General features: G+C 35.7%; 1 protein-coding gene across 5 annotated transcripts; it reads right to left on the minus strand.

The window, feature by feature from the left end:
* Nucleotides 1–388: 388 nt before the first annotated feature.
* On the minus strand, nucleotides 389–21,043 carry LOC100141878 (uncharacterized). Of its 5 annotated transcripts, none has more exons than XM_008198720.3 (6): nucleotides 20,668–20,827; nucleotides 20,436–20,614; nucleotides 20,347–20,387; nucleotides 20,103–20,300; nucleotides 812–1,007; nucleotides 389–634 (listed from the first exon to the last, which is right to left on the minus strand). In XM_008198720.3, exons 1-5 carry the CDS (start codon nucleotides 20,689–20,691, stop codon nucleotides 820–822), a joined length of 630 nt encoding a protein of 209 aa, XP_008196942.1. In that variant the 5' UTR covers nucleotides 20,692–20,827; the 3' UTR covers nucleotides 389–634; nucleotides 812–819. The 5 variants fall into 5 exon arrangements, 3 of the variants coding, with proteins under 3 accessions (XP_008196942.1, XP_064211935.1, XP_001807903.1); XR_010333591.1 differs by lacking the exon at nucleotides 389–634 and adding an exon at nucleotides 21,029–21,043 and having other exon boundaries at nucleotides 741–1,007; nucleotides 20,668–20,850; XR_010333590.1 differs by lacking the exon at nucleotides 389–634 and adding an exon at nucleotides 12,803–16,411 and having other exon boundaries at nucleotides 741–1,007; nucleotides 20,668–20,828.
* Nucleotides 21,044–21,344: the final 301 nt, after the last annotated feature.

Raw genomic sequence — 21,344 nt, forward strand, 5'->3', positions numbered from 1 at the left:
TGTTTTTGATATACTTCATTTTGAACAGCAGCACTAAAAACATTAAATAACGGACTCCAGGGATTCGAATCAAGTTTTTTTTACCATTCAACTTTACCAAATAATTGACACCGGCATTTAGTGCAAATGTTACTAAAAACTGATTTTCTGGATTCATTTGTTCAAAATCGATAACCTCAAATTTAAGAAATGTCACAAAATGTTCACAATTGAATTATTATAGCGAATGTTCCAAGGCATTTAGATTTTCTAAGCTAATTTTAATCAACCTTTTTATATTTTCTATATAAATTTATATATATAACTATATATATATTTCCTTTTTTTTTAATTTCTATAAATTTTAGGTTTGTTGTTGAGGCGTCTGAAAACGCATATTAATACAATATTATTATTGCAATACTTTTATTCGTACCAATTACAGTCATTAAAGGGTCGTATTTAATAGCAGCTGGGACTAATTCATCAAATTTGAAATTAAGAGAGTATTTTGTTGGAGATTCAACAGTTTCGAGGTGGACTATTTCGTCTTCAGATACATTCATTCCCCAGGGCCGATAAAAAATTCGATCGATTTCAACGAGATCACGTTCTTCGGTTCAAATTGGTTACATTCGTAGTCGAGGTTGTTATCCTACGAAGAGACATGATTTTGTGACACAAAACCAATCGATATAAGTCAAGGCAAGTGCACAACTGCACAAAAACCGCGCTTTATTAAAAAAATAAAAATAAACGTACAATTTTTAATCATAATTCTTTATTAATAAATAACTTGAACAAAGAATTGGCGAAATTCAGCTTAACTCACTTTATGCTTTATCCAGTCGACACAGACTCTGTTTCTGGCATCTGGACGCATAAACTAACATTAACATCAAACATTTGTCCTTCAAAACACGATTTTAGTGTTGGTTGGAACTGGAACCAAATGAATTCACACTCGTAGTACTGGTTTGGAGTTGGTCCTGGCAATTTTCCACCACCGTTACATTTAGGTGGTATTACTGAAACAAACCATAAATCGCTGTGAAATAGATTGTATACAAGTTGGTGTAATTCGTAATTACTTGGTATCTACAAAGCGATCAAAAAGTCCTTCTATCAAATAAGCTTAGAAATTAAAGGACGTCTGTTTACGGAACTCAAGCCTAATGTCAAAGGAAAAATGTCAAAAAAATTAAGGAAATTCTATTATTGTTGGAATCCAGTTTAGCCCCTTAGACACCATTTACGGGTCGTGTAAAGTTAGGGTCTTATTTGTGCCACGGATTCACAGCATTTACCAGTTTACGTTTCAGGTAATTTCAATTTAAATTTTGACAGCAGGCTGAACTAATACACGACACCGGACACACGTTCTCAAGTGGTACGCTCACTTGATAGAAGGACTTTCTGATCGCTTTGTATTAGTTGTTTCAAAATTATAAAAACGCCAACGTCGCATTTTACCAAATTATTTTTTAATATGATTAATAAAATTGTGAAATACTTATTAATGATTAGATCTCTCACTGAAAGTAACAAGTGTTTAATAATAATTATTATTATTGTAGTTATGGTTTGCTGTGGTATTCTCTTTCTAGCATGAACGTAGGTTGACGTATAACTTCATATGGCTTGCTGTCAACTGTTTAAATCTCTTATTTTTGCATTTAGGAGTAGGTTTTTTTTATAAAAATCACATTGCAATTCATGCAGACGTTCAAGAATTTACTCTGCAAACGGTATCTCAGTTGAACGTATGAATTTTTGGCCGCATTTCCGTAAGTGGCCTGCACCTAACCTCTTTTTGTGCCTGTTTTAAAACATAAAATAAACTCACACTGGTAGATAAATGAATATATTTAATTATAAAAGATGTTGATATTGTCCACCTCCTACTTCAATGCACTTTGAAACCCTTTTTCTTACAGAATTGAACTCATTTTGGACCATTTGACGATTGTTATTCATTTCTTCGATTTTATTTGTTATTCGCCGGCGAAGATCATCTAAATTGTTGACCAGAGTAATAAAGATAGAATTTATTTAGATGTGGCCACAAGAAAAACGTACATAGAGTTAGATCGCAAGATCTGAGAGGATAAATAATGTTTGTATTTCGGGGAATTTCTCCAAATAATCTTTGAGAGTAGCTTGATTTGAATAAGTCCTCACCCAACCAACTTTGGAGCCAATTTCTTAAATAGGCTTCCACCATAAATTGTTTTTGTGCCAAGGTAAAAACCATAGTGGAGTTCACGTGAAAAGTCCAGAAAAGAAGAGCGGACCCAAGCCGGGCGAAAACAAAGTCGCCAACAAAAAAAGTACGTAAGGAAAAAACACAGAGAAAACATTGGCAAGTTTTGAAAAGAACTGATTTTAGTTTGAGTAATTCAGAGGATAACATAGAAACTCGAAAAATATGCAAGACATACGTTTTTTGTGCCAATTGTCACACATAGGCGATCTGACCAAAGCAATTAGTATTTATTAAACACCTTTTATAAATTACATTAGCTATTATCTTTTTGAAGTGCATGGATAATTTATTACAGCTAATTTTGAGAGAAAATGTCATATTGACGTTTTTATGAAAGTGCGCATGCGTACATCTTAACGCCTGCGCATTAAACTTAGACTGCAGAAAAAGAATGCGTTTTTTTATTGGTAATTTATTTTTCTTATTTAAAAAACGCTGCAACATGTATAAATCCAAATGAACTACTTTTACATCCGATTTTGACACTGACAATTGTTTATAAAAAAACAGACCATATCTGAATGAAATAATGTCCCATAGTTACCATTTGTAACTAGTATACTTTTAGGAGTTGTATTAGCAGTGCTGGGCTGGGCTAAACAAAAACGAACAACAAATATAGAAAGTAGAAAAAATAGTATATTACACTCATTTTATGACCTAATTGTGGCACTCATTCTTTTGGAGCACTCCTTTGTCGTGCTCCAACTCCATTCGTACCATAATAGAACGTTTTATAAAACTCGTATTATTAAACTATACTAATTCATGACATCTCCATCCTTTTTCAATCGAGTTAATTTTTGGGTGGTTGTACATGTTTTTTGCTTTGGCATACTTCTTTTACAGTAGCGATTTTTGAGGGGTGCATGTACGTGAAATTGATCAAAAAAGGTTGGGGTCTGGTGAAGAGTACTAGTAAAATGTGATTTAAGATCTATTAAAGTTGCGGCAGTTCATTTAATTTTTAACAGTTGTGACAGTGATTTTTGGTCGTTTTCGGAGGTCGAGATGAGATAGAAAATGCCCGATTCTCATTGGTTTAAAAAAATTGTATTTCCATGGCAACGATTGTGTTCTTGATTTTTTTGGTTGTCATTTCGAATGTGTTGGTTTTTAAATTGTGTGAAAAAAGGTGAAAATTTGGTTGTAATCATTTGGTGTTTTAAAAACGTACAAGTGGGGTGTGGGAAAGGTGTTGAGTGCATTTTTTTAGCAGCCGCTGCGCCTCATGCAATTTTTATGACTCCCGAGTAACGGCTAGGTCAGCGGTACGAAGATATGAAATGCGGCGACCTAGGGCGAATTTTAATCCTATTTATGCACTTGAAAGCGGTTCAAGAAAGCTCAAAGGGGAACGTAGTGACTAGTAAAGTGTTGAAAATTACTGCCAACTGTCAATTTTGACGTTTATGAAATGTCACGATACAAAATACGGCCAAAATGATACAAAACCAAAGAGATACCAACTTATTCACAAGGACTAAAAGAGCATGATTTCTATAAAATTTGTGCAAATGGGGTGAGCGCCTCTACAATCAGTCAGAGACAATTTTAGGTGCATTGTTGCTGAGCAACGAAGTGAGTGAAGAATGTGAAGAACGGCGCCGCAGGCGCAACACTTAACCACAAACGAGGTGTTCCACAGTGTTGCTAAGCAACGAAATGACACGAACGAAGTGAGTGCCATGAGAATGAAAAAATGGCGCTGCAGGCCCCACAATTGCACCAAAGGCGCAACACTTAACCACAGGCAAGGTGTTCCACAGTGTTGCTAAGCAACGAAATGACACGAACGAAGTGAGTGTCATGAGAATGTGAAACATGACGCCGAAGGCGCAACACTTAACTACAGGCAAGATGTTCCACAGTGTTGCTAAGCAACGAAATGACACGGACAAATTGAGTGTCATGAGAATATTAAAAATATTGCCGCAGGTGACACTTTTACACCGAAGGCGCAACATTTAACCGCAGGCAAAGTGTTTCACAGTGTTGCTACGAAACGAAATGACACGAACAAAGTGAGTGACATAAGAATGTAAAAAATAGCGCCGCAGGCACCACATTTGCCGAAAGCGCAGCAATTATCCACAGACAAGGTGTTCCACAGTGTTGCTAAACAACGAAATGACACGAACGAAGTGAGTGCCATAAAAATGTGAAAAATGGCGCCGCAAGCACCATATTTGCCGAAAGAGCAACAATTAACCATAGGCAAGGTGTTCCACAGTGTTGCTAAACAACGAAATGACACGAACAAATTGGGTGTCATGAGAATGTTAAACCTAGTACCGCAGGTGACACTTTTGTGCCAAAGGCGCAATATTTAACCGCAGGCAAGTTGTTCCACAGTGTTGCTAAGAAACGAAATGACACTAACGAAGTGAGTGCCATGAGAATGTGAAACATGACGCCGAAGGCGCAACACTTAACTACAGGCAAGATGTTCCACAGTGTTGCTAAGCAACGAATTGACACGAACAAATTGAGTGCCATGAGATTGTAAAAAATGACGCCGCAGGTGCCACATTTGCGCTGAAGGCAAAAACAATACTTAACTACAGGCAAGGTGTTCCACAGTGTTGCTAAGCAACGAAATGACACGAACGAAGTGAGTGCCATGAGAATGTAAAAAATGACGCCACAGGCGCCACAGTTGTGCCAAAGACGCAACAGTTGTGCCAAAGACGCAACACTTAAATACAGGCACTTAAAACAGGTGTAAATTCGGTTATAATCGGTCGTGAGTGTGCTAAAATCGTACAATTGGAGTGTGGGGAAGGTATTTATTGCACTTTTTTAGCGGCTGCTGCGTCTCAATCAATTTGTGTGACTCGCAAAAACGGCTTGGTTTGCGTACCGAGATTTGATATGCGGCGGCGTATGGCCTATTTTATTCTTATTTACACACTTGAAAGGGGTTTGCCTAAGTGGCCGAGTAGTAAGCCGGGGCAAAAGGACCACGAAGAGCACAGGAGGTACTGAAGAGAGAAAAAAGAAAGGACACATGGGGTGTCCAAAGAGAAAACTTTAGAAAAGAAGACCACAAGTGTGGGCCTAAGGGGCCGTTTTGAGTCCGTGGCGGAGAAGTCACAATGAAGAAGCACAGGAGGTGCTGAGATAAGGGCAAGAGGTATTTCGTGATACGTCAACAAGCATAGTTCGTAAAATTTTCGTAGCTCCAAAGAGAGAAAATGTAAGTAGTGAAATTTAAAGTCAATTAATTATTTTTCAGTAGAGAAGTAAACGTATGTTCGGTGTTAAAGAGAAAGAGGAGATAAAACCATGTGTTAGGGAGAAGAAAACAAAAAAAACACGTAAGTATAGTGGCGGTCAGCTCGATTTGCGTGTGCGTCATCAATTTCATTTTTTCATTGCCAACACAAAGCTGTAAAAAAATTATCAAAAACCATGCAAATTTATACAACTAAGAGGTATCTAAGGGTGGTATCCTTGAACATTAATTTACATGTGCACTTCGACAACACCGTCAAGTGTCACGAATTTGTCAAACTGACATTGACAGTAAATTATAGACGTCGTCGCATGGTTGTCGAAAGTGTTATCGGCGTTAATCGCAAGTATTTTCTGTTCGTTTATTGTGTTTTGTGATTTGCGTTTCGTTAGGTTTTTGATTCTGCGTTTATTAGTTCTTGTTTTGTGCATCTGTATTTTTTGTAACAACTCATAATTTAAACACTTCGTAACCTCAAAAAATATTTGATAGTTTGTCACCGCTATGCCCCTGCTATGTAAACGTAGTGACAGAAATGTCAGATGACGCACACGCAAATGGAGCTGAGCGCTACCATATATTTTGTTATTTTTAAAATCTTGAGAAAATATTAGAGTAAAAAACAAGAAATTGAAAAATCGCGTCGGGATCTTGTTTAGTTGAGTCAAGTTCATTGGTAATATGGCTATCAACAAAAATATGTAAGCAGCCACATACCACTCTAGGCCGGTGGCTCAAATTTCAAAATATTTATGTAATATTTAAGTTTTTTGGGAATTTAATTTAATTTTGTGTTGTGTTTTTCTTTTGCCCAATGCCCACGAGAAGAGAACGTCCAATTGGAAGACGAGCTAGATCCAGATGAGGGGTGGAGAGAGCGCTTTTCGAAGGCGATCGGTTGTAAAGTGGCCACATGAGAAGCTCTTGCCAAGTTGGGAAACAAGTTCTTCCAGAATGCAGGGAGCGGAACCAAGGGAGAGGGACAAAATCGGCAATAAGGCTGTTCACCTAAGTGTGAACGAAAAGGTCCAACAAATCTCTCGTTTTCAGGCAGAACAAAAGCTAAAGTAATGTTTGAGAATTTTACAAAACTGAACCAGGTGGCCAAGCAGAAGAGGAAATGGATTCAAGACAAAGTCAAGGGGATCCTAAGCTATCGAAGGTGGCGAAACCAAGCAACAAGGGGAAATTTATGCGCCTCTGAAACCTTTCTCTGGGTGAAACTTGTGACAGTGATGTCGAGAAAGACTGGACAAGTGTAAAAATCCAAAGACAGTAACGACGTGGTCATACTGAAAGTGAGGTGTTGGTGCGGAAAGTTAGAATGTAACATTTGGTTCGGGTAGTTTGAAAGTTAGAATTGTAAAATGTTTGTCGGGGCGACAAACTCGTAGGGCCGGGCAAATGCCACATACGCGAAAATAGGGTCAGTTTGTTATTACCTAATATTGCGTAACAAAAATTATGTTTCGAAAAGAGGTCTCGGTTGCGATGTCGTTCATAAGTGGAACTAGAACGTCATCAATACTGTCGACTCAGCTTCTTGAAACATAATAAAAACGCTGAATATTGGGGAGTCCAGTTGAGTCGTGTGGAGTCCTATTGAGTGCTGCTTAGTGCCGTTTAGTCTTGTTACGTCGTGGGTATTTGCGATACCCAGAGTGACATGTACCCCTTAAGGAACTTGACCGCCCCACAACAAATGTAAGTACGCATTCTCATTTAATCTAATCATTTTATTGTAAAAAAAAACCTTTTTATACAAAACCACCCACATGACTTTTGATCCCACCCCGTGACAATACAAAACCACAGTTAAGAGCCTCCAACTCATTCAAAAGAACTAAAGGAGCATTTCACTATGAAATTTTTGCAAAGGGGGTAAGCGTTTTTTTTTCATTTTTAAAGTTCTTCAATTGTGGCCTCTATAGGAAGTCAGAGACAATTTTAGGTGCATTGTTTCTTAGAAACGGTACAGAAATAGTACCGCAAGCGCCACACTTTCACACCACCGAGGACGTAGCCGAGGTGGTAAGCGAACGGAAAGTGGGTCGGTAGGCCCACTTGAAAAGAGCTTATTTAACTATACTAAATCGTGATAGCTGCATCCTTTTTCAACCGAGTTAAATTTGAGAGTAGGACGTGGGTGTGTTGATGTCGTTTCTCCTCTCAAGATGCTTGGTTTTGGTTGGTGCATGTACGTTGAATAGGTCAGAAAAGGATGAGGACTGGTGAAGAGGATAATGAGAATGGGATTGAGGGGCTATTAAAGTTACGACAGTTTGTTAAAGTTTGACATTTTTGACAGATTGTGTGGTTTTTGGTGATTTTCGGAGGTCGAGATGAGATGGAAAATGCCCCACTCTCATTTGTTTAAAAAATTTGCACTTCCTTGGCAACGATTGAGTTGTTGATTTTTTTGATTGTCATTTCGATTGTGTTGGTTTTTAAATTGTGTGAAAAAAGGTGAAAATTGTGTAATAATCGGTCCTGAGTGTGTTTAAATCGTACAAGTGGAGTGCAGGAAAGGTATTTATTGCATTTTTTTAGCGGCCGCTGCGCCCCAAGCAATTTTTGTAACCCCTAAAAAACGGCTAGGTCTGCGTACCGAAATTTGATATACGGCGGCATAGGGTCGAGGTTCCGTTCCATTCAATCACATTTACTCGACTATAATGGGTTCAGAAGAGCTCAGAGAGTTAAGTAGTGATTAGTAAAGTGTTATTTGAGACTCGACAGCCCTATTTAGCTCCCCTGTGAGTAAAAAATTCACAAAATTAGTCATCTGTCAAATTTGATCTTTATGTAAAATTGTGCCACAAAATACGGCAAAAACTATACAAAACCACTGTTACGAGCCCCCAACTCATTCAAAAGGACCAAAGAAGCACATTCTATGAAATTTGTGCAAAGTTGGTGAGCGATTTTTTTCATTTTTAAGTGCTTCAATTGTGGCTGCGAGAGCGCCTCTATTGGCAGTCCGAGACAAATCTATAAAATAGGTGCATTTTTGCTTAGCGACGGTACAAAAATGGCGCCCCAGACGCCACATTTGGCGCAACACCTAACCACAAGGGAGATGTTCCAGAGTGTTGCTAAGCAACGAAATGACACAAACGAAGTGAGTGCCATGGGAATATGAAAACTGGCGCCACAGGCGTTACAATTTCGCCGAAGGCGCAACACTTAATCACAAGCGAAGTGTTCCACAGTGTTGCTAAGCAACGAAATGACACGAACGATGTGAGTGCTATGACAATGTGAAAAATGGCGCCACAGGCGCCACATTTGCGCCAAGAGCGCAAAACCTAACCACAGGCGAGGTATTCCACAGTGTTGCTAAGCAACGAGATGACACGAATAAAGTGAGTGCCATGAAAATGTAAAATTGGCGCTATACGATTTTAACACACCCACGACCGATTACAACCCAATTTTCTCCTTTTTTACACAATTTAGCGATAAACACAACCGAAATGACAATACAAAAATCAACAACTCAATCGTTGCCATGAAAATGCAGTTTTGTAAACCAATACCAATGCAATTCCATCTCATTTCGACCACCGAAAACCACCAAAAATAACTTGAACTGTCAAAAATTAAATCAACTTCCACAACTTTAATAGGCCCCAATCGCAATGATATAGTGCCCATGCAGTTCGATCATTATTTCCGATTTAATTTATGCAAATAAAATCCATCATTAGGACTTTTTTTAAATGTTATAATATCCAACTCAATGGCATGTCCAACCCCTCAAAAACTAAGTCATTGAAAAAGCTTGGATATGTCGTGATTTAGTATAGTAAACAAGCTTTCTTCAAGTGGGCCTGCCGGCCTACTTTCCGTTCGTTCACCACCTCGGCTACGTCCTCGATGGTGTGCAAGTGTGGCGCCTGCTGCACCATTTATGTATCGTTGCTAAGCAACAATGCACCTAACTGTTTATAGAGGCGCTCTCTCTTCCAACCACAATTGGAGTACTTGAAAAATTAAAAAAAGCGTAATTCCTTTGCACAAATTTCATAGAAATGATGCTCCTTTCATCTTTTGAATGGGTTGGGGGTTCTCCACAGTGGATTTGTATCGTCAAATTTGACAGATGAATTTTTAATTTCAAGATTTTTTCACTCACAGGAGAGCTAAAAGGGGCTGTCGAGTCTCAAGCAACACTCTACTGATCACTACTACCTTTGAGTCTTTTTAAAACCATTTTACTGTGTGTAAATGTGATTAACTTGTACGGAAATTTGACCCTAAGCCACTGCATATTAAATCCCCGTACGCTGACCTAGCCGTTTTTTGGAGGTCACAAAAATTGCTTGGGCGCAGCGGCCGCTAAAAAAATACAATAAATAACTTTCCCACACTCCATTTGTACGATCTTACTACAGCCACGACCGATTACAACCGAATTTCCACCTTCCTTCGCACAATTTAAAAACCAACACAATGGAGTGTTATACTAAAAAATGAAAATTTTTAAATAGATAGCCAACAACAAAATAGTTGACCCATATTTTTTTATTTTAACCAAAGCTCAACCGTTTTAGAGAAAAATAATTAAAAAGGTGAAAATTCCTGGCTTGACGTCAGCAATGTTTCTTTTTGAATCAGCCACTCAGAGAACTAGAGATAGAAAACTTGCCAACAAAGATAATAATAATAATAATAATAATAATAATTTATTCGTCAAAAAAGTTACAAAAGAACTTACAGACACGTCAGTATAACAAAAAACATACGTACACAAGTCAACAGCTCAACATACAAAGTTGTAAATAATAAGACAATACAGACAATATTTAAATGTTAAAAACAGCGACCTACAATTTAAATTTTAACAAATATATCTACTGGTTTCAATGAATACTTAGTTATATAGTAATATTTGACGTAAGAAATTCAGTGAAGGAATAAAATACATTATCTTTAAGGTAGTTTTTGACTGTTTGCTTAAATTGTTTGTGTTGCAAGAGTTTGGTCTCGCGTTTGAGTTTATTAAATATATTTAGATTTAAACAATTTTTATCTGTTCTAACATGGTTGTGTTTCATCGTAACCAAGAGATGAGCTCCTCTTGTATTGTAACCATGCAGTTCACCATGAGTTTGAAAATTATTTGAATGATGGGTTTCAATTAAAGTAGAATAAATAAACATTGAGAGTACCGACATTATTTGAAATTTGTGAAACCAAGGTCTACAGCTTTCGCGTTGTGTTGTCCCAGCTAAAATTCTCACTGCTTTTTTCTGAAGTTTAAATACTCTTATTGAGTGACATGAATTTCCCCAAAGAAGGATTCCGTAACTGAGAACACTGTGTATTAGTGAAAAATAGGTGGTAACTAGATTGTTAAAGTTGAGTATCTTTCAAGTTGTCGAAGTACAAACAGTTGGCTCGAGATCTTTCTGCACAAATAGTCAATATGATAATTTCATTTTAAACCATCATCAACTATTAAACCTAAAAGTTTCACTTGGACACCCCTTATATGATTGTTGTTAAACGAAAAGATAATTTTTTGAGTTTTATCTTTGTTCAATTTAAGACAATTATTGTTGAACCACTATTCTGCTTTACGCAATCCATCTTCAAATTGAAGATTGATTTCATTACGATTTTTTGAAGCAAAGAGTAGCGTTGCGTCATCAGCATACGAAATATTTTTAATAGGTGATAAGTGATCAGACAAATCATTTATATAAATGATAAACAATAGCGGTCCAAGTACGGATCCTTGGGGTACGCCATGTTCAATTTTCCCTATATTGGAGTATTTGTTGTTTGAGAGTACCATTTGTTTTCGATTCTGAAGATAAGATTCAAAGAATTTTAATGGCGTACCCCTTATACCGTAATGCTCTAGCTTTTGTAAAAGAATAGAGTGAGACACGCAGTCAAAAGCCCTACTAAGGTCGCACAAAACTGCACCTATTGCATGTCCCCCATCCAAACATTCAACTACGTGTTCCACCATATCTCGAAGAGCAGTGATTGTGCAACGGCCTTTTCTGAAACCGAATTGACTGTTACTTAGTAGATTATATTTTTCAAAAAATCGAATTAATCTTTCTTTCACTAAGATTTCAATAATTTTGCCTAAAATGGGAATGATTGCAGTTTTCAACTTTCATTTTATTACCTTTTTTAAAAATTGGAATGATTTTGCTACATTTTAGTTTATTGGGAAAAACTCCTGAAACAAAACATTTGTTTATAAGCTCCGTTAAAAAGGGAGTTACTATAAACTCGGAAGATTTAAGTATTGAGGAATCTAGGTCATATATATCACAGCATTTCGAATTATTTAGTTTATTAATAACATTGCTGACTTCCTTTTGTGACACCGGTTCTAAAAAAAATGATTGTGTATTTATAGTACGATTGAAGGATTGACTAGTATTTGGAAATGAATTTGGTTGTATTGAGTTTACAATTTTTTCTGCTGTAGAACAAAAAAAGTTATTAAACTCATCACTGGAAATCTCGTTATTGATTTTGTGTGGGTTACAATTTCTTTCAAAATTTATTAGCTTCCATACATCCCTGGATTTATTAACTGAATTTTTTAGAAACTGATTATAAGCATTTTTTTTGGTCGTTGCAATATTTTTTTTATATTGTGAATGCAAACTTTTATAAGCTTTAATATCAATGGGATCTTTAGACACGAGACGTACAGTTTTTAGTATTGAGACGTTATTTCTGAGGTTACGCAACTCATCAGAAAATCATTTTAGCGGAACATAGGAATCTTTACATGCTATCTCTTTATAGGGAAAGAATTTCTCAATCAACTAAGAGTATGTGTTAATTATAAAGTTAGTTGGTTCTTCAACATCTTTCAATTGAGAATTTAAATTTACGGTTTCTAGCGCTTCAATAAAAAGCCTCATATTGCGGTTACTTTTATTACGGATTGTCACAGTGGTAGACCTTGGTTTTATGGTATTTTTGTTAAATAATGTAATGTGTTGAGCATAGTGATCAGATAAGCAAGGATTAAATACCTCTGACTCATATAACTCATCATTTATATTTGTTAAAATATTATCAATGCAGCTCTCGGATGAAGAGCTAATTCTTGTCATGGTATCTATAGTAACTTTTAAACCATGAGACATTATTAGAGTTAGCAACTCTTTTAGTTTATTATTCGATTTATGCATTTTGAAGTCTATGTTAAAATCACCCATCAAAACAATATCTGAAGTTTTATTTTGAATATGATCTAGCAACAGACCAAGTTGCTCTAGAAATATATCTACATTGCCCAGACCAGACCTATACAAACATATAACACCAGTTTTTACCTCATTTAGATAGATCCCACTAAACTCTGCATCACACTCTTGGGAGAAGCAAGAAAGATCCAAATGTTTGAATTTTATACCATCCCTTACGAAAAGAACAGTTCCTCCATGACGTAATATGCGCCTGCAGAAACAAGTCGCTAATTTGAAATTAAGCAAGTTGATTGACTGTATTTCATATTTACTTAACCAATGTTCGCTAAAACCTAAAACATCATAATCTCTATGGTTTTCCAAGAATAAAAGAATTTCATTTAATTTATTTGACAAGCACTGAATATTTAAATGCAATATTTTAAGCGACCCTTTGCATTGCTGCAAAGAGTCGGGTGTTATTGACTGCTGGTCTTCGACCGACGTGGATGAAAATACCGCGTTACATATGATCCTTCAGACCAAATTTCTGATTTCATTGCATGTTCTAGATTGTTTAGGTTAATTGTCACCTTGTAGGATGAGTAGTACTCTGGATATTTGGAGTCCAACTTCATACATGTTACTTCTGGAAAAGTATTCTGAAGTAAGCTTCAGTCTTCACTTTTGGTTTCTGGATCGAGTCTTGAAACATAGAGAAAAGCCTTTTTGGGTGCTGTTTTTATTTTGTCACAAGCGTGTGTCCCTATAACAGCATTCCTTTGTTGCTTTCTGTCTAATTTCTTGTGAGTTATAGTTTTCCAAGCATTTTTTGTTTCTTCAATGATAGGGTCTTCATTTTTCGGAGTTTCACGTCGAGGCATGCTTTTCTTATTGTTCTCAAATATTTTTGTAGCAGTCGTATTACTTTGGGCTTGTAGCTGGTCCTTTTCGAATACGACTTTGTTTAGTTTATCTTTATTTTTGATTTCGTTTTTATTTCTACCTGCCGATTTGTTATCAACGACTGTATGCGCTGGCGGCGACTGCCCGGCGATTATCGGAGAATGTTTCTTTGGAGATAACGATTTATTTTTTTCTTGAATGCAAATTTGCAATAATGCAATTTTATCTCTTAATTCTTCGATTAAGGCGTCCTTTTCTTTAATAATATACGAGAAAAGTTGCGGACTTACATTTTCCCAAATTATCTCGTCACAACACGTGATAGATTTGTTGTCGTGGAAAGTTGCATTCAAAATCTTAGCACAACTCGGATGAAACTGGTGTTGAAAAAGCTTGCACTTTACAAAATTCACCACTTTTGAGCCACATTTCTTACAGAGCACATTGGCTTGTTGTGTAGCGTCGCCAGCCATCACAGCGAATAGCTTAAAAGGCATACGTCTTTTCTTTATTTCTGCCTCTGTTGTTTTACATACGACTTCAGATGTGCCTCAGGAGCCGTCATTTTACCAAAACACAAACTCCTGCAAAATATTAGCACACAACACAGTCACAATCGACAACGCACGGTTTTGACGTTTGTATTTGACGTTTATCAGCCTAAACGTAGGTCGTAGCGTTAATTGTATACAGCGAAAAACTGACGAATCATTAGTCGAGACATTGCTTACGTCACAGGGCAAATTTTCTATTATTACTAAAAAAGTACCGATTTAAAATAACTCGGACCGATTGTACTAGACATCATTTTGTGTCTACTTTCAGAATCTGCAATTTCCAAAAACTTTTACTTTTGAGTATAACACTCAAATTATCCAAAGTTAAAGTTGACAAGTGTGTGACAGTACTTGACAGCGCTTTGAGTGCAGATGCACTTTCGTTGCTACAGATATTATCTGCTCAAAATTCATACTTTTTGATTTTGGTCAGGTGCAAGCCTATATTGAAATTAAAATAACTATTAAACGGTCCATTTTAACGGTGTAGAAGGTTATAACTTTTTTATTCGAAATTGATTACTTTATCGATTTAAGTAATAAAAAAGTAGTGTTAAGAGGGCAAAAACATAAAAAAACACAAAAAATGTGATCCGGAAATGCTGCAACCGGAAACTGGGTGGATGTATCCGGTTTTCATAATTACCAGATTAAAAGGAATGTTCTCTTTAGTAAGTCTACCAAGTTTCGTAATGTTTGGTCAAATGATTCCAAAGTTATGGTGCAAAAATGTCTTTCTATACCCCTACTTTCCAGGGCTGTAAAATTCTTATCAGTTTCGATAGGACACGACTTATAATCTCAATTAGCATCATTTTATAGGTCCTTTTTGAGATTCATTTTTTGTCTCACAAATATGAATAACCCTGTAGAGGCGCTCTCCCTGCCACAATTGAATCATTTGAAAAATGAAAAAAATCGCTCACCCCCTTTCACAAATTTTATAGAAATGCTCCTTTGGCCCTTTTGAATGAGTAGAGGGCTCTCAACAGTGATTTTGTATCATTTTGTCCGTATTTTTTCATACAACTTAAAAACCAACACAATCGAAATGACAATCAAAAAAATTAACAACTCAATCCCCTAGTAGCACACTTATATAACCGAGATGAAACCTTCCAATATAACCGCCAATTCCCAAATGTGACGCTTTTATAAGCTAACTGTTAGTTAACCACTTTATCTAACCGTCATCCACGCGAGGTTATGTTGCGGTTATATAACTCCTCTTATATCTCGGTTATATTGCGGATATGTGTCTTTATCTAACCTTTATCTACGCGTGGTTATATTTCGTATATACTTAGTGATCTAACCTTTATATTGCCCTTATATAACTTTTGCCTAAAGTTTATTTAAACAAACTCATAGTAGATTTTAATACAACTTAAAATTTTAAATATTTAGGATAAATAAACTAGTGCTTCTATCCAGCCTCTTTGGAGTGCACAGCATCACTAATGCACAATAAAAATTGTTTAGTATTTTGTTGATTTCTTGTTGAAAAATTCCCAAAGAATTTTTAGCAACGACTTCTGCAAGGAAATATTCGATGACCAGAATTAACATAGAACTACTTATGTTAAGACCGAAGCTGCTGTAGAAGTAATAGGAATGATGAAGTGCGATCTTACGGCAAAGCTTCTAACGTAGTCAGTGTTTTTGTGTTAACTTTTTCCTCCAAAGAACATGAGTTTGTCAAATTGTTAACAAATTACAGTTTTCAGGAACCAAAGTACTGCTATTTTAAAAAACGTCTTGTTCACTGTTTTCTTTATTGTTTTCTCAGCTGTGGACAAATTTTCCGAACCCAGCTTAACATTGTAGGATTAACGGGTCGACAGGTAGAAAGTGAGAAAACATTTATTCTTAGAATAATTTACTTTGGTTTTGACAAATTCATTTTTTTGTGGTCAAAACTAAAATACATTTAGGAAAGCTTTTTCAGCTTTCAATTAAGTATAAATTCAAACTGTACTCTACTTACATGATAAACAGTAAATATAGATGATTGTTCACGTAGTTGCAACACGTAGAAGTAAAGAAAGAGCAAAAATCACTGTTGAATGCATTTTACGACCAACAAACTAGATAATTTTTAACCATATAACCAAAAATTTTTTAGATCCATGAAAATGCAATTTTGTCAGCCATTTTCCATCTCATCTCGACCTCCGAAAACGACCAAAAATAAGATGAACTTTCACAGCTGTCAATAATTAAATCAGCTGCCGCACCTGACCACATCATTTTTCGACCAATTTCAACAACATGCATCCCCCAAAAATCGCTACTGTAAAAGAAGTATGTAAAAAACAAAACCCATGTCCAACTCCTAAAAAACCAACTCATTGAAAAAGGATAGATCTATCACGGTTTGGTATAATAGTGGTAGTGATTTCACAGTATAATCGATCGAACAGAAAAGTTAATTATCAGATATCTGACGCAGAATATCATCAATTTGGTAATTTTTTAAACAAGTATCCTGAGGTACACGAGGAGCATATAAACGAAGTTTCCTTGGATTTAGCGACATATAACGTTTAAAATTCATAGGTGACTTTTTCAATAATTTGTTCTGTTATTCTGCTAAATCTTGTTCTGCGTAAAGTGAATAAAAATAGTCAAAACTCAAAAAAATTGTCAAATTCCTGGTCAAAATACCTTTTATTTGAGATGTCACAAAGGGAGTAATGCCGTTTAAAATTTTGAAGGGGTTGTTTGTATTACAAAGTTGGGATGCTACAACTTTGAAAAATACTTTAAAAGGTGTCTCCCTTCAAATAAAAATTGATCGGTCTTGGAATTTTTTAAATTTTTGCTGATTTTCGAATATATTCAGGGTAGCTCGTTTTTAAAAAACTACTCTGTATATATCATGTTATCAAAATTTACGAAATTAATTGTTCTACATGCATTGACGACATAAAAACACAAAAAGATAATCGCCAAATTTGTAGCTTAGTTAAATTCATAAAATTGAAAGCGTTTTTAAACAAAACTACATTTGTACCAGTGAATGTTTTCGAAATATTGAAGAAAGCAGAAGAATAATTTAGAAAATCTAAAACCTGCTTTTTAAAAGTAGAAACAAAATTACAATTAGTTCGACGCTCTCATGACTTATGAGTCATGAGTAAAACTGGTAAAAAATATTAAAAATGGTCTCAGTAATGTATTATAAAACGAGAATTCTTTTTCTCATCAGAGAATCCAACAGGACCGCCGTAAGGCCTTAAAACATCCGATGTAATAATCACAGCCTGGGAATGAGGTGGACAGTTCGAAATATTTGCTAAAAATTGTTTTTTTAGGAATTATAAATTTGGTTGTTTCTGTTTAAATAAAAAATTTGAATTTTTTTGTTAAATATTTTATTTATGAATGTACCGAGGAGTAATTTGAACCTTATTATAAACTCGCAACTTACTACTTAATAATATTTATGGCGAATTTTGAAATCTCCGTATAAACTTCAACAAGTGATTTGTGGTGGAGTTGCCATGGTTCTGATATGGTTTACTATGGTAACGACAATGCTCATAAATAATAAGCATTCTTGCTGAAATTAATTTTTAAAGTGAAATATTTGGTTATTAAATTTGGGCAATTAAAACTTTGTGTTTATAGTTTTATATACGCTGTCAAAGATATCGAAATAAATCAAATGGCACTGCAAATGGGAAGTCAAAGTGTACGCTCTAAGATTATTTTGCTCTATACAGAGCTGTTCCATTTTTACACTGCAGCCTTTAACATATTTTTTTTTATGGCACTCCCTACATATTTGTACATTTTTTAATTTGCATTTTTTAGGTTTTATAAATCAGTTCAGTTTTTGCAATATGTTTCAACCGTTTAGAAGTTATTTAATATTTTCTACAATTTAGTGCGTCCGCAGGCATATTATTAAAACATCACAGTGCGCTTGGTTTTCGAGATATTGAGTTGGGATTTTGTCTGTCTGTAAACAACTGTTGGGGGTATCTCTCGGCAACAAGACTGCCCATTTGCATTGCAGCATGCTGTGACACATTCATTTTGGTAAATGTTGAAGGACCATAACTTATTTTTTTCAAATAGCATTCCTGTATTTTATCATCTACATCTTTTTTCTCAAGTTTTTTCTCAAAAGTGGAAAATTCATAAAAAATTAGGTTACTCTTATTTGTCTATTTTATTAGATTTTCAGTATTAAGGCCAAAAAAAGCAATTTTTGATCGCGTGACGTAGCAGGCCTAGTTACTCTTATTTCAAAGCGCGCATGCGCATTCACTGTAAACGCTTACGAATATTTAGAGTATTTCGACGAATTTCGAACTTCCTCAACGATTGAATGATTAAACAAGGTCTGGGCACTGATTTTCATGATTTGTATAACCTGATCTAAGTTAATTTTTGTATTTCTTATGTTGTTTATGTTGTGTTTGCCTTCGACCATATATCGTATATACTGAACAAATTAAAATTTGTTTTGAAGCCAACATGTGGAGGTGGAGCAAGGGGATATGAGGCTTGGTACCATAGATTATAGATATTTATAGTGGCTGTAGATTGGCGACTCTGCCGTCCCCACCACAAATTGTACATTCTAGTTACTGGTAATGTCACGTAAGCGCTGGTTGTATCGCTTGGAGGGAAATTCAAACCCATCCGGTATTAGACAATTCTAATATCAAATATATTTGATGAACAAAAACATTGTTTTACACCCGACACACGAAACTTTGAGTTTTACATGTCGTATTTCAACCTGAGGTGATCAGCCTCAGTTTGAAAAGGATCTTGTAAAACTCGAAGTTTGGTGTGTCGGTTGTAAAAATGTGCTTTTGTTCATCCAAGTGCGTGACGCATGTGTTCAACAGACCCAAATTCTGCGCCTGCAGATACAATGAAGTATCGAAGGGTTGTAACAAATTTAATAGTTTCATTGTCCATTGATTCTGTGTCCCATCACAACCAGAGACACACCATTTTGACAGTACTCAAGTGTGAACCGTTGGAGTCACATGGGCAAACAACAATTTTTTTTAAATGATTAAGACAGTAATATATTTTATCTTTCTTGATTGCTTATCAGCGCTTCGGTGATGTTACCATTAACTAACATCCCTACTCCAGGCTTTTTTTGAAGAGTGAACACCCCTTGCTTGGTACGCGAATGTGACCCAAGTGTTTCGTTAATATTCGTCAAACTTCGTGCTTCACGCTTGTGATTAAAGGGAAAAATTGAGAATTTTGGGCTTAAATTTACTTGTGAATGGGTAAAATTTGTTTCTTGCGTCGAAATATACAACAGAAAGTATCCACAAGGGCTTACTCATCGGTAATGTCATCCGTAATTAAGAAACTACTTGTGTTAACCTAAATATGGAAACAAACAGAATTAGAAGTATTTAAACTATGGCATTTTTGCCCCTTGACTACGAGCTGCCAATGAACAAGGAGTAAGCTTCTTCTTGCCCCTCACTCCTCTCGCCTTTACATGTTGGCTTCAAACAAACTCGCTTTACGGCGAGTCTATACGATATACAAAGCGATCAAAAAGTTCTTCTATCAAGTAGGCCTATCACTTGAGTACGTGTGTCTGTATAAAATTAACAAAATCTACGATTCACACACAAGAAAATCAAAACTTGACGCACTATAAATGTCATTTTGAGATTAGTATGTCAGAATGTATTGTAAAAGTAGAAAAAATATGCTATGATATCTCGTTTCTAAGGCGTTTTGTTGCACTTACTCCACCTCCTAAATTTGTGCGTGCGACAAAATAGGTCTTATAAAACTCGAATCATAATATACTATTTGTATTTTGATTTCTTCCGCCACAGCTATCTAATGGAAACGGGCTATTTTTTTATAAGAAACAGAACCATTATGTTGCGCGCATTTGCGAATCCGGAAAATTTGCGCGCATTTGCGAATCCGGAAACTTTGCGCTCATCTACTTGGTAAAAACTGAAAAAAGTACCACGCACCTGGTGGTTCCGCTGTAATGGCATCTGGCCCACAACTATACTTCTCACTGCACTCTTTAAGAACTGGATCAAAGTTCTGCCCCGCGGGACACGTGTTGGTAATAGGTGTCCAAAATAGAAAACTAAATACACATTCAAGGTACTGATTACACACAGACGTAAGAAATTTTGCAGGTCCGTTACAGGCAGGCACTGTCGCTGGAAGTTTACAGTTTGGTATTGTTTGGTACAATATGGTACTTACTTGGTTGAGGGGTGGTCGTGGGAATGGTACCAACTTTGCACCTGCAAGGATTATTGAATTACTGAATGCGATACCATGGTGGTACTTACGGGAAAAATCCCTCGTTATCGCAAATGGTACTAGATGGGCATTTTGTAGCAGTACCGTATGTTAGAATCTTATTTGTAAAATTGGCGCAAAACTGAAACGTGTAAGGGTCTGAACATCTTATCCCTGAGGACTTGCATCCAATCTGGCTTAAAACACCATCAAAGAATAAAATGGTGAACTAAAATATTAAGTTACTGGGTTTATTTGTAAATTTTATAACATTGACATTACCAAACAGACTGCTACAACTCTCATTTTGGATGTTAGAAATGTTCACAAATATGTAAATAGTTGTTTCGCGTTTTTACCTTTTGTCTTACTTGTGTACAAATATTTGTTTTGTTTCATTGCCAAGGATTAAGGAATATTTCGCAACAATTATGTAGTACAAAAGTTTAATATGAACCGCGATTTCTGTGAATTAGATTATATACATAAAACTGATTCAGTCATTACATTTTATAAAAAAATACTTTATAAAATTAAAATTAGAAACAAAGATTGTATACATAAAACTAATTACTGTTAAGATTATTCTAAATCCAATTTGTATTTATATTGCTTAAGTACTTTAATAAGATAAGTTGCTTACGTTCAGGCAGTTGTTGAATTTGTCTTCTTGTTTTCATTATAAGATAAACTTATTTTTGACAAGATCAAGGTGAGAAGATTTTTGTCGTGTAACGTTTTTTTTCAACAAATGTAATAATGGTAGGTCAAACTTTAATTTTGCAATAGTCATTTATGGTACATGTAAATAAAATTAATGATATTAATTTATTGGTGCTTAAAAATTCATATTTTCTTGTATAAGTCAATCGTATAAATAGACACAATAAGTAGGTGAAAAAAATGCACCCCGACAGGTGGCGTTTCATGCCACGTTTGTCTCACCAGGTGAAAAAAGT

This window comes from Tribolium castaneum, chromosome 3 (genome assembly GCF_031307605.1).
Source record: "Tribolium castaneum strain GA2 chromosome 3, icTriCast1.1, whole genome shotgun sequence".
In the NCBI taxonomy this organism is placed as follows: Eukaryota; Metazoa; Arthropoda; class Insecta; order Coleoptera; family Tenebrionidae; genus Tribolium; species Tribolium castaneum.

What these genes read in the sequence shown, in the direction of transcription:
- LOC100141878 (XM_008198720.3), bottom strand. Translation starts at nt 20,691, where the DNA reads ATGAGAGTTGTAGCAGTCTGTTTG. An exon ending in GATAACGAGGGATTTTTCCC is followed by an intron (nt 20,388 to 20,435) that starts GTAAGTACCACC and finishes TAATCCTTGCAG; the next exon opens with GTGCAAAGTTGGTACCATTC. An exon ending in CATTACAGCGGAACCACCAG is followed by an intron (nt 1,008 to 20,102) that starts GTGCGTGGTACT and finishes GGTTTGTTTCAG; the next exon opens with TAATACCACCTAAATGTAAC.